At 48.6% G+C, this 16,134-nt stretch overlaps 1 protein-coding gene across 1 annotated transcript; it reads right to left on the reverse strand.

Annotated features, from left to right (window-relative positions):
- Positions 1-1,391: 1,391 nt before the first annotated feature.
- Positions 1,392-3,104, reverse strand: LOC136474432 (uncharacterized). Its single transcript, XM_066472013.1, has 2 exons — positions 2,823-3,104; positions 1,392-2,734 (listed from the first exon to the last, which is right to left on the reverse strand). The coding sequence occupies exons 1-2, from the start codon at positions 2,912-2,914 to the stop codon at positions 1,537-1,539; spliced, it is 1,290 nt and encodes a 429-aa protein (XP_066328110.1). The 5' UTR covers positions 2,915-3,104; the 3' UTR covers positions 1,392-1,536.
- Positions 3,105-16,134: the final 13,030 nt, after the last annotated feature.

Raw genomic sequence — 16,134 nt, forward strand, 5'->3', positions numbered from 1 at the left:
TTTGAAGTCCGAGAGGGCCAGCCTGGTCGTCACGTGCCACCGTTCTCGCCCGTCCGTCAAGGGCAGCAGGCGCCTTTGCAGCAATGCGTGCGCTCGACGACGGTCGCTCCAGCGCAAGATCTTGAGGCCATGGTCCTGACCAGCACACAGTTGCTTGGCATCTCGTGGGATCCCATGTCCTGTGAGTGGGGCGTGATGTCAAAGCCGGATTCACCAGCTATCGCTTTGCAGGGATGCGCTGAACGGATGGGTGTAGCATGTTGGGAGCCAGAGTTCGCGGTGGACCGTCGTTTGGAGGCCTTGGATCCTGTAATGGCTGAAGTGGTCGTTGTTTGCTTGTAGGGAGGGTGTGGCGGATCCATGCTCAATGACGGCGTTGAGTACTTTTTCGGACGATCACGCCGCACAGCCATTGTAGCCGCCGTCTGCACTGCCGAAGCCGACGATTTTCCGTGGTGGTGGCGTTTTTCTAAACGCTAAACGGTAAACAGTCGGTCACCTACTGTTTAGCCATTATTCGGGCAAAACGTCCCATTAAACGGGCTAAACGGCCAATTAAACAGGGTAACGGGTGATTAAACGAAAACGACGCACCACCGTGTAGCATTTACAAAGTGTTTAAACGGGCTAAACGGCCGTTTAGGCGAATAGTGGTGGTGGCTGACCTCCTTGCTAAGATTTGTGTGCCCATCCAATCCTCCGTCCTCTCCGAACTGCCTCGACATCGTGTCGCGATCGTGAAGAAGCGCTAGTTGTTCAGGCGCCTGATGTCGCCACGAAGGAGTAGAAGACTTGCAGCGAAGAGTAAGAGCAGGGTGTCCAACCCTACGGTGCAGGCATAAAATGTAACCTCCGTCCAGAAAAGAATACAATTATAGGTTGCGTGCCACGAAAAGTGGTTCACGTTTGACCAATTATTTAGTGAATAATATTTACAGTTATGTTTTTAATATAATTTAGTATGAAAATATATTTCGTAATTAAGCTGATGGTTTTTATTTAGTATCATAAATATAGACATTTTTTATTTATGATTGGTTAAACTTAAGGTACTAAAACATGACGCTATTATATGCTATGCTAGAATTACATCTTTTACGAACAGAGGTAGTAGGACGATGAAATGGGGTCTGCAGCGCCAGTCTTCTCAGCCGATGGCCTCAGATGCAAATGTCTTTGATGAATACCATGCGGTGTTTGGGGCACCGATGTCCGCGTCCAAGCGCAAGGCGATCCGGACGCTGTTCCCGGCTGGAGCGGACTTGGAGGGAAGTAGTACTGGCCGATGGGCTGGAGCACGACGACATGTAGGCAATTTGCCTCGTCAAGCTATCGCATTTGGTTGACTTTCTTTATGTAATAAGAGCTCTCGTGTTATTCATCTTTTTTTCGTTGTTTGGGCGTTCGCCGGGGTAACCGCCTGGTTACTGCAGCCTGCCTTGTAATATTTTTCTACTTCCTCTTAATGAAAAGTGCTAGCACTATACGCGCTATACATAGCGGAATCAAAATAGATAAACGCAACCGGATGTCCGCTCAGATCCCAAAGGCTCCGAACGCCACATCCACGCAGCAAGCTAGATAAACGTCGAGGTTGAATGGGCCGAAGAAAGGCCCTTCTCGCCCTTGCATCTGCTCAAAGAACTCCAATTCGACCGCCGGTTCAGCGTGCCCATTATCGATGTGGAAGACGTGGAACAGATTCCTCCTGGATCCTTGTCCATGGCAGAAGTACACCGCATTAGCGCTGGCGGCGATGGAGGGAAACAACTTGGTGGAGATGGACAGCGCCCGGACTGACCCAACGAACAGAGCGCGGTCAGCACCCACGGTGCTCTTAGGAATGAGCCTGCGTCCGTCGACGTCCACCTCGAACACCTCAACTTGTTCACCATGGTCTTCGTCTTCTCCGCTGGCGTGCACCATGATCATGAGCATCCCGGCGCCGTCGTCGTTGCCGGACGGGGCAAGATAGAAGGAGCAAATGGCCGGAACAGTGGTGGTCGTGGGGGTCGCCGTCTTCCTAACCACGTGCACCAGCCGGGGCTCCGGGTGGAGCTCCACGGTCAGCACGTCTCCCGTGGACGTCGACAGGTAGAAGCGGCCGTGCAGCGAGAGCACGGATACTTGGTACGCTCTGCAAGTCAGCTCGCTCGTGTCAGCGAGAGCCCAGTGTGATTCCCCGGGCCTGATGAAGGCGAGTAGCGGGACCTTCAATTGAGCAGACAGAAAAAGCACCACCGTCGTCGGGGAGGCCGCGGTGCCACCGTCGTCGATGACGCCGAAACCCCCGTAGGACAATACTGTGGCACCCGTCGCGGCCATGAGCGCGCTGAACGAGGCGGGGGACCAGGATGAGAAGCCTGGGAGGTCGGTGACCGCGCGCGTGAGCGGGTTGAAGAGGCGGATGCCGGATGTCGCCGTGTTTAAGAGGACGAGAAGACCCTCGGCGTATCCCAATGGGTGGTGCCCAGAGAGCTCCGGGAAGTCGTCAACTATCGAGGCGCCCGTGGCGACGTTGAGCAGACGGCGGCGCGTGTCGTCCTCGCCGTAGTTGGAGAGCATGACCCAGTTGCGGGGGAAGAAGCGGCTGTTGAGGAGGCGCGGGTCGTCTGTGGACCGCCGCCACGGCTTGCACACCGCGCGGAAGCGGATGTACTCGGTCAGGTCGATGCCGAGGAGGCGGCCGGCGATCTCCGCTGCAAGGTCCCGTGGAAGCTTGGCCCAGTCCCTCCTGCGAGCGTTGATGCTAGCTTGTCATCAGGTGATCAGTGGCGATCGATGAAGAGGGGTGATGAGTGAATCAAATGAAATGTTAGTACCTCTCCGGAGTATCGCGGTCTGGTTCGTGCATCAGGTGCCTGCCTGAATACTCCTGGTGGCCACAGCCGGCATGCCGTCGTTGGTTGGACATCTGATCCGCGGTCCGCCGTCCGCGTCCGCCTGTACGACTACTCCCGGTGGCTAAAGACGCATGCCGCCAGCTGCTGATTTGTGCGAGGCTGCGAGTGCGCAGGCGGCAGGCCGGCACGCCGGCACGCCGGAGGCTCGCTCAGCTATGTGACGACTGATGCAGTGCTGGCTCTTATAATCCGGAACCATGCCTTCCAACCTGTATTCCTCATCCTCAAGCTTTGGATCTGTCGAAATTTCGGTGCACATATATGTTCCCTAGTAACTGTCGACATGCCATGTTCTATGAAGAATCACGACATGCGACTCCCTGGAGCTGATCATTGTTGGACACATCAATTGCTCCTTTCTTGGACACACCCTTGTTCCTTGTTTCTTGTTTATTTCATAGGCCTAGTTGTCAATGCTAATAAAAAATTGCAATGTTTTTTTCTTCTTCTTATACTATAGAGAGAGATAATTGACAACGTCCACAACGAAACACAGAGGAGTAGGAGAAACAAACAATCGTCATGCATGCTGGAAGCCTGGAACTGGAATTCATCCTCAACGTTATTGGGCCCAGTTTACTTCACATTGGAAGGCATATGGGCAGGCCTGAACAGAGAGCTTATATGCGGACCAGCCCAAATGAGTGCAGGCACATCGCCATCTGTCCCAGCATTCCAGCAAGCAGACCCGCCGGTGCCGTCCTCTCGCTGGCTCTCACTGCCCAAAAGCTGGTCTGAATTTTAGCTGAAACTGGCTAAAAAATACTGTTCCGGTTAAATTATTGTGAGAGAAAAACAATGTTCCGGCTGAAAAAACAAGCCGAACAAACCAAGTTTAAGACAAGCGAACGGGGCCTAAAACCCAAACGCAAAACCATGGGCGGACGGTGGGAAACTGGAACCGACGGGAACGACCGAACGAGTAACCGAGAGAGCAGCAGTTGTACTTGTAGGGGTAGTGTGAAGACACCCAAGGAGAGAACAGTACATGCAGTATGTGTAGAAAAATGGTCCAATTTTTTTTCTCGAATACGCAAAATGTTTGTTCATGTTTGTATTTTGTATTAAGTAGAAGATAGTTTTCACACGACGCGCTATTTAATAGCGCGCTAAGGAGGACAAGCATATTTACATTACGACATAACTTGCCTAGCAAAGGTGTCCTTTAGCGACTACTCACGTACTAACAACCACGGGCTGCTAATCTGGTTACGCTACGCGCCTATACTCCGTACGTACAACGGTACAAGCTAGCTGGTGCGGAATTTCAGGACGGTCGATTGGTTAACTGGGATGTACTATGTGGGCCGTGGCACGGAGCGACCGGACCACATTTGCCCGCTCGGCACATCGCTGTCACGTACTATACGCTAACCTTTGCCCTTCCCCTTCTTTACCTGCCCCTCAGTTTCTTTTCCCGATCCTGTTTCCCTCGTAGAACAAGGGATGGGGTTTAGGTTGTCCAAGGCCGGAACATGGACGGCTGCCGCCGAGCTCCAACTCACCAACTGCAACTGTATTCACGATCGCTTATAATCCGTTTTTTTCAGCTTATTTTTTTAACCGGAATAACATTTTTCTCCACCAAGAAGTTGAAACAGTATTTCGTTTTTTTTCCCCGGCGAAGCGAACGGGGCATGTTCGGGCGTTGGGAAGCGGGTTAGTGGAACGGCGCGCCAGATCTGGACTGGATTTGGGCGGTGGAGCCAGCGATCCATCCGCCGGGGGCCGGTTCCCGGCACGCCCAAGTGGCCGGCCTTCGCCTCTCGCAGGGCACGCCCAAGTGTGTCACGGGCACCCATGGTTGGTCCCATTCCCATGCTGGCCGGACCTGAAAAGCGGAGCTTCTTTGCTCTTGCCGTTGCCGCTGTTGCCCAGGAGCACGAGCCGGACCCCGTGGGCCATGGGGAGAACCAAAACCTCCCATCCATCAACCCGTACTCCATTTTCCATCTGCTCATCTGACAGCCAGCAGTGCATGTCCTTCCTCCTCCATCAATCAATGTTCCTGAGGAATTTCTTCATTGGCCTTATTTAGTTACACCCACCTTCCAAAAAGTTGCTACAGTATTTGTCACATCAAATGTTTACCGTCCGTGCATGGAGCATTAAATGTAGACGAAAAGAAAAATTAATTACACAGTTTAGTGGAAAATTGCGAGACGAACGTTTTGAGCCTAATTAGTCCATGTTTGAACACTATTTACCAAATAAAAACGAACGTACTACAATAACCTCAAAATCTAAATTCCTACGACTAAACACAGCCTTTCTTTCGTTCGCGATAAATGCCACACTGTTCACGTAAATACGCAGAGGCTTCCCGTGTTGGCCCCGTTTGGCTGGGCTTCCGCATGCCCGGCTCCGGTACTGTAGCAGGTTGTCAGCCGCTGGGCGGTTGACAGGAGACTGTGAGCCAGAGCCCGTGAAGCTTAAATTTTTGGCTACAACAGCTGCGGCGGCGTCTGTGAGAGGAGAGGGAGAAAAATGGTTTCGATGAACAGTGAAATATGTATAGATAAACATTGATTTCGGCGCAGGAGCCAGAGCCGCCAGCCAAACGGGCCTTGGCAGGCCGAATTCAAAAAAGTGCTACAGCACCTATCACATCGAATCTTATGATACATACATGGAGCATTAAATATAGACGAAGAAAAAACTAATTACATAATTTGGTTGAAAATCACGAGACGAACGTTTTAAATCTAATGATTGAACACTAATTACTAAATAAAAATAAAAATAAAAATACTACAGTAACTCAAAATCCAAAATTCACCCCAACTAAACACCCTAGTATCGTTTCCTCGTGCTCCTGTCCTGCTGGATCACGAAGCGGATCGCCAACACTACTACTAGTAGACAATACTAGTCCTTTTTCTATGCTGATACGTACTATTTTTCTTTCTTTCTTTTCTTGATTGATGACACCGCTAAACTTATCCCATAGGGACTTAGCAAGGCCGCGTTTAGTTCGCTGCCGGCATTCTGTACAGTGTGATGTCACGGTTAACACGGTAGCAATTTCGTTTGTATTTATAAATTATTGTCCAAACATTGACTAATTAGGCTTAAAAGATTCGTCTCGCAAAGTTCAACCAAACTATGTAATTAGTTTTTGATTTTATCTACATTTAGTACTCCATACATGTACCACAAGTTTAATGTGACAGAGAATTTTCTTTTTCATAGTGTCAAAGAAAGTTTCGGAAACTAAACCAGACCTAAGACATGGACAGCAGCCAGCAGGACAGAAACCGATCCTGCCTTCCACACCAAAAGCTTCGGACCCACTAGGACATGGACATCATCAGATCAGAAGCATTTCAGAAGAAAAGGTTGGCTGGAACACTTTGAAATGGAGGCGAGCCACGCACACTTTGAGAATTGAGACCATGGAGTGGCCTCGAGACATATAGGAGCATATACTACTAATGTATAAAAGCAGCGAACGTGCAAATGACTTGGCATGTGAAAGCAGTCGTACTCTTGGCCGTAGAATATCGGACTCTTCTCGCCTTCGACGTGCATGTATTTATCTCAATCTATATGAGTTGAAGTGGATTGAAGTGTAATTAAACTAAGTTTTATTCTGATTCACTCCAATATATATGAATTGAAGTGGATACTCATACATCCCGATAAGACTTCTCAATGGGGGAGTGAACAACATTCTTGCGTCGAAGAGTAGCCACAACAAAAAAAAAATGCTCGCTTTAGCTGATTGCAACGCCCGCACCCGCACCTGCAGGAAGGAGGATTGACTAGTGAAGAGCGTTCAGGAAGGAACCCTTTGCTGGCTTTTTGTGTTCAACTTGCTCTTATCTCGTTGATCGGGCAGATCTTCCGACTGATTTCTGTGTATCAATGTAGATATTTGTGTTATCTCTGTTCGACGAGAGCAGTAGGGTAAACCGAAATTTCTTGCTTTTTGTGTTTGGTTTATAACCATATACGTACACGTCCTTGATTCTTGAAAGTGCAGCGTTACGGAGTGCACCGTGGATATGTGATGGACTGGTGGCCATCGATTCAATTACGCAGAGGTCAGACATCCTGCTAGAGTTGACATTACTGAAACATCAACATCTCAAGTCTCAACTGGACAAGTCAGGGAAGCTGTTGAGCTTGTGAGTTGTGTGCCCCACGAGTGACGAGTCCACGACGGACGACGTCTGAATCCGATAGCCATTCCGCAGCACCAGCTAGCGAATGCACCTTGGAGTCTTGGGAGTCACACACACGACTGACGAGTCATGCCAGCATGCGTCCCAAAAGAAAAAGAAAAAAAATCGGTGGTTTCAATCGGCCTCCCGTTAAGCAGCATTTAGTCATCGAATGAATTGTCCGTCAGTGCCTGATCTCAGCGCCCCCGGATTAAGTGGAAACGAGAAATGAACTGTGCCATTGCCGATGGCTTCCATCTTAATGCTGACGGGCAATTCACTGCAAAGGACCATCTGATCAGGCGTTGAAACCTCACCGTCACCGCCTCACCGCAACAACTGGTGCGCCCGTGAGCGCAGGCATCCCTGCATGCACGGCGTAGGAGCTGCTGTGCTACCGTGACCCGAGGACACAATTGGCAATTCCGTTTTTATTATAAGTCATACTTTTTCAATTAATAAATAGTATTTTTCTCTTATATAAAATCAGTTAATTATACTTTTAGCCATTGTTTATCAGCCAAATGAACGAAACATTCGATTAGTTAACTGTTCTTTCATGTGCCCGCTATCAATCAATTCGCACCGCAGGCGCAGGCGCAGGCGAGGCAGGGTACGCTGATATTGATTTACTACGACAGAAAAACATCTTGATTTCTCTCAAACGGTACAGATAACAGGTGGACGACTCCAATCCATCGCCTGCGCTGGGGCCGTTTGCCGACGAGGGCCCCGAGCCCACGAGACGAGAGTCCACTGTCCACTGCACCGGGGCTGGAGCCTGGAGGGGACATAAAGATCCAAGCGCTGTGGTCCGGGAATCCAAGCCGCAGATAGAAATCCCGTAACAAATTCTCACCGATCCACAGCGGCCAGCGGCCGGCCAGCCACACTGTCTGTCCTGGCGGACTGACGGTGTGCACCCACGTGACCCGCAGGCCAGCTTTGCTGCAGTCCGTCCCCTCTTGTCCCAAGTCCAATCCGTCAGTCCTCCGGCCCTACCTCTAGCCATGTGTTCATGTCCACGCTGCTTGGGTGAAAAACTGAAACGGCGGCACTTCTTTTTGAAAAAAAAAAACGAATAGCGGAGAGTTCAAATTATTCAATATCCACTAAAACATTGAATTAAATACGTGCTCCATTCGTTCTAAATTATAAGTCGCTTTGATTTATTTGGTACATCCATTTTTCTATGTATCTAGATAAATAATATGTTTGTCTAGATACATAAGAAAATGGTTCAACCAAAAAATAAAAAAAACAACTTATAATTTAGAACGAAGGGAGCACATTCGTACTCGATTCAAATATACATCCGAAATAGATTTATCCAAATCTATTTTTCTCTATTTTATTTTAACTGAATTCGTCACGTTTGAAGAGAATTTTTTTAAATTTCAATATCCGCTAAAACTTGAAACTTAACATATATTCATGATTCAGGGGTCTATGTATATACTAAAAGCTATGTATCAAAAAAGACAGAAAGATGGTAGAGCCTTGAATTTTGTTCCATTATCTTAAAATAAAATCTAGAAAAGTCATAATAACTTGTAATTTAGAATGGACGGAGCAGAAACATCTAGTGCGAGTGAGAATACAGTAAGAGATAAGAGGAAGGGGAAGAAAATATTTGCTTAGAATGACAAGTGGGCACAATGACTACTGTGGGCTAATATCTTCTTATCAAAGCAGGAGACTTTGCCCGCCGCTCAGGGTGGCCACGTCGCCCTGAATTCCCCTGGTCGTCCGATCTCACGTTCGGCGGCCCAGATCGCTCGAAGCGGATTCTCGATGGCAGCCGATTTTGTCCGCCAAGAGCGCCGTCCACGTCGCCCCGAATCGTCCCGGTCGTTCGATCTCGCGTTGGACGTCTCATATTTATTGTAGCGGATTTCATTGTAAGCGGTTTCCTGTGCTTCTCCTCGCCTTTTCCGGCTTGTCCTCAGCTTCTGCTCGGCTTCTCCGGCTCCTCGTCGGAATCCGGCCAGACGAATATATTCGCACCTCCTGCTTCAGCTTCTACACGCTTCTCCTTTCCCCATCCTCTCTCCTCTTCCCCCTCTTCCCCGATGGGCGACGGCAGGGCGACGGTGGCTCGTGCCGGTGGCGACCCACGACTGTGGCCGCCCTCGCCCTCCTCCTCCCCCCTTGCGTGGCCTCGTGCTAGCCGGACCCGTGCCGGCGGCGCACAGCACGAAGCGGTGTCGGGGCGCGACGGCACGGCGCCACGCATGGGCCACCGGCCACGGCGCTGCACGAGCGGGCCCCACCCTTGCCGTCGGCGCGGGTTCCCCCCACTCCCCATGCGTGGCCTCCTACTGATTTTGCGTGCCTCCTCCTGTGCAATAGCAAACCCTAGGAGCCTCTCCGTCTCCTGATCTATCGCTGTTGTGACAGAACCGCCTAATCTAATGCCTCTTAGGAGTGCTTGTCTTCTATTAGACACTAAGCACTTAGGGGAGAACACTAAATTACTCGGTTCCATCGGGCACACCCCAGGGGAGAACCCGGAAATCCACATTTTTGCCATCAGGATCACAAATGAGAGAATAAAACTTACATCATTCATAATCATTTCTTACATCACTTTTAATACAACATCAGAGTATAACATTTATTATTATAATAGCGGAATATAATCATATTATCATAGTTATAAATAATTTAATTGAATAGCGGAATATAAACATCTATTAATGACATGATAAAGTATTGGTATATAAACTACGACAATAGATTATGAAACTTTCATTTATAAAAGCATTTGTTAAGACTTATAAATAACAACTACGATCGCAGCGTAAAGGAATCCTCGCTGAGCCTACCAGGAGGAATCCACACACAAGGGTCAGCTCTAGCATCCACCTGTCACCTGCAACAGGGGGAATAAAACCCTGAGTACTCAATTGTACTCAGCAAGACTTACCCGATAGGAGGAAAGAAAAGACTCCAAGGATATGCAAGGCTATCTGGCTTATGGGTTTATTGCATTTGCAGGAAGCATTACTAAGCATGCGTCCTTATATTCGATTTTTATTAATAGCCGCATTGGTTCATTAACTAACCATTCTATGTAAGCACATATACTACTTTCAAGCAGGTGGTAAGCAATTAGATTTTCTTTTCTTTCCATCTTTCATCTTTCAGTTCTTACTACGGTGCTAGGCATAAGACAAGCTGTACTGGATCGCTCGGTGATTCGTAAATCAATACCCCCAGCTGGGTACCCTGAAAACACACGCCCCGCTTGTGCCTAAGGCACAAGCAGGACCAAACCGTCACCCTCCTGTCCTAGGGTCCTAGGTCCCTGTCTAAACTAGGACTCCAAGCTCCCGCCCCTGAGTCCTAGACTCAGTGCAGTGCAAGGACCTCCTCCACCAAAACAAAACCCTGATAGTCGGTTCAGAAAGAGCCGGGACCCACGACAAGAGAGCAACAAGTCTTCCAAGCGCCCATATCCAAGTATGTGCTCGGGATAATAAGTCTGTGACTTGCCTCGATGGCTTATGCAACGATCGGTCCTTAACCAACACAGACAGGGAAAGCAGTGTAACCAAGCTATGCCCCGCGTCCACGGGGACACAACCTCTTACACCCACCAATACCCAAACCATATCCATGCCCGGTCACCATTTTCCTTTCCATTATTTATATATTCCAAGTGATAATAATCTAATAATATATTTCCTATCTCTCGCGAGTGACAACCATCACTCGACTTCTACCGGAGTCCTGTAGCATAGCATTCTATATGATCCTATCATACTAGTAAGACTCATATGATAAAGATATATATGCAAGTGGGTTTCATTCAACTCCTTAAACTTAATGCACAAATATAATTTAAACTGTAGAAAAGTAGGGGTTATGCACCAGAGCTTGCCTAGGTAAGATATATTAAAAAGTTAGTATCTGCATCTTCATATCATCCACCATCATCTGAATAGAAAGCCCATTGCATCATCTCCTGGAGAGAATACCATTACACCATCCTCGGATTCCCAATCATCCTTCAATTGATCCGTTGACCCATCATTGTACCTATATGATATGCATTGATGCAAATGCATAGATGTAAATAATCAACGATAGCCGACTCCTTAGAAACCCGATCATGCCGCATTAAGCTAACGAGCTAGTTCTAACGACGTCCGTACTTAGGCTACATATATACGTTGTCGGATAAGGCGTTATTTCCCAACAATTATTTTAGTTATATAAACCAAGGTTGTTTCTTTATTCTATTCTATCAATTTAATCTTTATTCGCAATAGGACATCATTATCTATTTAGCAAACTAATTATTCTAGAGCTACAAAAATTACAGTGAGTACCTAATATTGCTAGAAGCCTACTATACAAATTTTAGATTCAACAATATTACCAATTTACCATAACAATTCCTACAAGTTTACCTTTTAACGATATTAAGCAAGTTAAAATAATTAGAGCAACCCTAAAAGCATGCCAAACCTATGCGAACCAAATACACTATTAGGTAGATCATGATTTTAGAAACTCAATAAAACTAGTTTGGCATTTTTATGACTTTTCTATGATTTATTACAAATTTTACAAGTTCCCTATTTTTTATAAAAGAAAAAGACTAAGAAAAGGAAAAAGGACCGCTTGGGCTAACACCAACCCAGCTCGGCCCACGCGCGTGGTGGCAACAAACATGGGCGGCACAGCCGGTCCAGCGAGCGGCGGACGGCCTAGGCGGTAGGGACCGACCGGCCCAACAGGCGTAGGCAACCAACCGGCCCAGCGCGCGGCGAGCGCGACCAGAGGCCCAGGCCAGAGCGCGTTTTGCATAAAACCCCCAATCATTTTTCTAATTGCGAAACCTTATTTACACTATTTATTACTCTCATTGTCTCATCACCATAACCCCCTATACTTACTTCTATTTTCAAACCACGGTCCACGAAGGACTCTAGAGCAGAGCATCGGTAGGGGTGGTCCGACGGAGGGCAAAACTGGTCGGGGAGGGCACGGTGGCGGTGGAGGGGTGGCCACTAGTGGCGCAGGGCAACCGCAGGGTTTGCGTGACTAGATAGGACCACGCCGGCCCATGGTGGCATGCAGGGCATGTCTGCCCGCGTGCAGACACGAATGGCGGTAGTGGCACGCGCGTGCCAGCGAGGCTACACCCAACGATCCGGTAGCGATGACGGAGAAGGACTAGAGGCTCACCTAGGTACGCCCAATGAGAAGGGTTGACACAGGGGGATGATTGAGACGACCTGACCACGCATGCCCAAGCCCAGCAGCGGCGCCCCGAGGCAGACACGCTGCGTCACCACGCTGACGACGAGTGCCCTGGACCAACTGGCGTGAGCACCAGCTTCAGGGGGTCAAACCGAGCACTAGCACAAGATCAATTTGACTTATTACCTATTGAGTTGGTCTGGCCATGCGCGCGGTGAAAAAGGGCGACAGCGCACCGAACTAGCACCAATGCGCCACTCCATCTCCGGCGATGTCTCCTACCAAACCATGATGAGCATCGATACTGGTAGGTCAAGGGAAGTCCAAGAGTGCAAGCAATTGAACTAATGTCGATCATGGAGGCTTACCCCCCAAATGCGCACAATAACGGCGGTGAGCTGACCGGTAGAGACAAAACTCAAAAATTGGCCATCGCTAAAGAACCTTTGTGGCTAACTACGGGTCGAACGGTTGGTCAGCTTTGTGACTTAGCTACTGACGCAAATAATTGAACCGAGATGGCCCAAGCATCGTGAAATCGAACGACGCGCCGAAAACAGCACGAGGGCATGGCAGGGCATAGTGGTAGCAATGCACGACATAGGACGTGAGATGACTTGTTGTTGCATGAGGGCGACAAGGCGTTCATGCTATGGGACGGTGGAGGTAGGCGGCTACACGACGAGTTGGTAGCTCACACGATGGGGCAAGAGTCACATTGGCCGGACGGCGGACGCCATGACAACGACACTGCCCTACGTTTAGACACGTCGGTGATGACCCCAACACGACCTCAAGGAATGAGCGTTGCCTACCCCGACACGAGGAGCAGCTGGTACCAGTAGGGTTGGCCAGCGATAGCGGCCATGGCTAGGAGCAGGTGGGCAGCTGCGGAGCCAGACATGGCGTGGTGACCGTGGCCACAGAAACCTGACGGCCAACACAACAATGTGCATAAATTTTAAAGCGATGCCAAAGCTACCAAACAGTGCGGTTCAAGTTCGACCAACCTCACTAATCCAAAGTCCACGCCACCAGCTAGCTAGGGAAGCACTCGGTGCGATGAAAGAGCGACTAGGGAAAAAGAAACGAGAAGGCCAAGATGAGTTCGTCGCGCAGTGCGCCGATTCACGAACCGAGCACCGAATGTAGCTCTTCGTGCGTTCTAACGAGTTTCGAGCAATTCTTGGGATAACCCTGCTACGTCAAACCATTCTACGAACCACTCCACACCAAAACACTTACGATGATGCAACCAGCGATACAATAATATAAAGTTAGTGTTTAAGAAATTTAGCTAGAATTTAAATGCTAACACGTCATTGTCAATCGTTTCCGACTTAGAAAATTATAACTTTTTAGTTTCGAACTAACATCCCAGAACTACTCAACTAGTTAGTTCAATATAACTCGCCGCGAGTGATACTTTTAAACCTCATTACAAGCGTTGCCGTCTTAACGAAATTCGATCATTGAGCTATCAGAAATACCATGGACAACGCCTATTTACCAAATCAACGGTTGCATTACATCTACTAAACTTGCACTTAAATTTTCATTTAAGTTCCAGTTAATAGTTATATTTTATTTTTGTTTATAAAAATTGTTTTTTTCGTGTCAACAAGCAAACTACTTCTCGTATTTTCTTGTTAAGATTTCATTAGCATATTTAAGTAACTACCCACTATAATAATGGATCTTTTTCTTCGACCGTAATCTTAGTGCTAAGCGAGCTTGTAACACCAGGGGTGTTACAACTGCCTCTCCCTTCTCGTCTCGGATCGGGTGCCGTACCAGTGTGGGAAGAACTCGATGTGGCCGGATTGAACGGCGCTCCTACGCAGGGAGCCATTGGCCGCCACGACGGCCCCGCCCTAGCCACATTGGCTACGTGAGCGCCCTCCTCTGGCGCGGCCCCACCCAGCGTAGCCCCACCCCGCCTACGTCGGCCCCGTTGAAGCGACCGACGCTAGTCTAGCTGCATCCTCTGCTCTATTTCGTCCTCCCTAACCTTGCTTGGTCCTGCTACGGTAACCTAAAAAAATCCCCTATATCTCCTTTGCCACCTTATATCTCTGATCCCTTGATTTTGTTTTCTATATGTATGGATGTAGTTTGCTTACACATACGATTTGTGTTCTGGGAAAAAATGAAAATGTCTGTCCTCATAGCATATGCATGTATTGTTAATCTAGAGGGCACATTGTTTGCAGGTTTGGGACATTGATGCGAACAAACTATGTTATCTACAACGTATTCGAAAGATATGTTATCTGCAACGTATTCGAAAGGCGATCGCTGTAGTCTCTGAAAAGCTACGGCATGTGACTATGTGAGTTAGCCCCATAGGAGATAGGAACACATGTTAAATCGGTTTCTACTAAAAACGTAACGCAACGGTGTAGCGTCTTAATTTTAGTACTATGGTCTTAGGCCTAGCGATGGTTCATGAGTTCTCGGCAAATGATAGTAGTACATAGAAAATGCATACATACCTATGAATGCTGAAAGCATTATAGTTGCTTAAAGTATTCATTTATATTAAATTAGAATTGCTTACAGTAAACATTTATACTTCGTACTAGCATTCTGAAGAAAAACCGTATTCACGGGCAGCAGCTCTCCTCCAGTCATCGTCCTCCCGAATCCCGACGCTCGGCGAGTGCCGGTCGCGTGGTGCCATGGTGGCGACCGTCCGTGGGTTACTGCTTACGCTACGAGACTGCACCATAGAGCTGAGCTACTTTGGTCTCTTCCCTCATGCCGTCCAACTGATTTTGATCTTTTGCTTGTTTGCTTGTTTCATTGGGTATATACAACCATACAAGTCCATGTAGTCCACATGATGGAGGTGAAAGTGCATCTAGCCCTTTAGTGGGTTTTGGATGATTGAATGACAACGTGATTAAAGGACTAACCCGTTTGCTAAGTATGGACAGGTAATAGGTTATCTCACAGGTACTTAATGAAAGCCAAAATGATGTGTTGTTGTATAAGCTATCTAGTTCAAGCACAAGACAACAATGCAAATGGAATTCATGCAAAGGCTTATTTATTGTGGGATTTCCTTGTTCTATGTGAAAGCAAGCTTGTAAGAATTAATTAATGGGACATACCTTGGTCTTGTGGGCCGAGCAGCGCCGTGCATGCCTTGATCTTATGGTCCGAGCAGCGCCGTGCATGCCTTGATCTTGTGGGCTGGGCCACCTCCGATGGTGCATCCCATGTCTTGGGGGCCATACCCCCATAGTTAGTCCCCGAGCCTGACAGTAGGTGACACAGTCACATGGTGCCAGGGTCATAAAGTAGAAGACCAGCCGAGCAGGCAGCCAGTCCCCGGGCATAGCCTCAAGATAAGAACAAGCACATTCATCGCAAGGTGAAGTGTGCCCACTTAGTCCCCGAGCCTGCTGGAAGATGAAGAATGAATCTTGTAGCAGGGTCAAAGAAAAAGAAGTCTGAAAGCTTGCCGACGTCGTCCGACATGTGCATATCAAGACCCTAGACGTGCTGCCCAAGATCAGCACCCTGATCTAAATAGCATGGAGCAGCTTGATAGCACACCGACGAGACGTAACAAGATCCAAGCACCGAGGAGTCCCCGGCGTAGCCGGCGATGTCCGACCAACCAGGGAGTTCCCGACGTAGCTAGCGATGACCGAGCACCGAGGAGCGAGGAGTCCCCGGTGTCGCTGGCGATGACCGAGCACCGAGGAGCGAGGAGTCCCCGGTGTCGCTGGCGAAGTCCGAGCACCGAGGAGCGAGGAGTCCCTGGCGTTGCTGGCGATGACCGAGCACCGAGGAGCGTGGAGTCCCCGGTGTCGCTGGCAATGTTCGAGCACCGAGGAGTT

The sequence above is a fragment of the Miscanthus floridulus genome, chromosome 8 (assembly GCF_019320115.1).
Source record: "Miscanthus floridulus cultivar M001 chromosome 8, ASM1932011v1, whole genome shotgun sequence".
Lineage (NCBI taxonomy): Eukaryota > Viridiplantae > Streptophyta > Magnoliopsida > Poales > Poaceae > Miscanthus > Miscanthus floridulus.

Excerpts from the sequence above, each read along its gene's own strand:
- LOC136474432 (XM_066472013.1), bottom strand. The coding sequence starts at position 2,914 with ATGTCCAACCAACGACGGCATGCCGGCTGTGGCCACCAGGAGTATTCA. Across the intron at positions 2,735-2,822 it reads GACCGCGATACTCCGGAGAG|GAGGGACTGGGCCAAGCTTC; the intron begins GTACTAACATTT and ends CAACGCTCGCAG.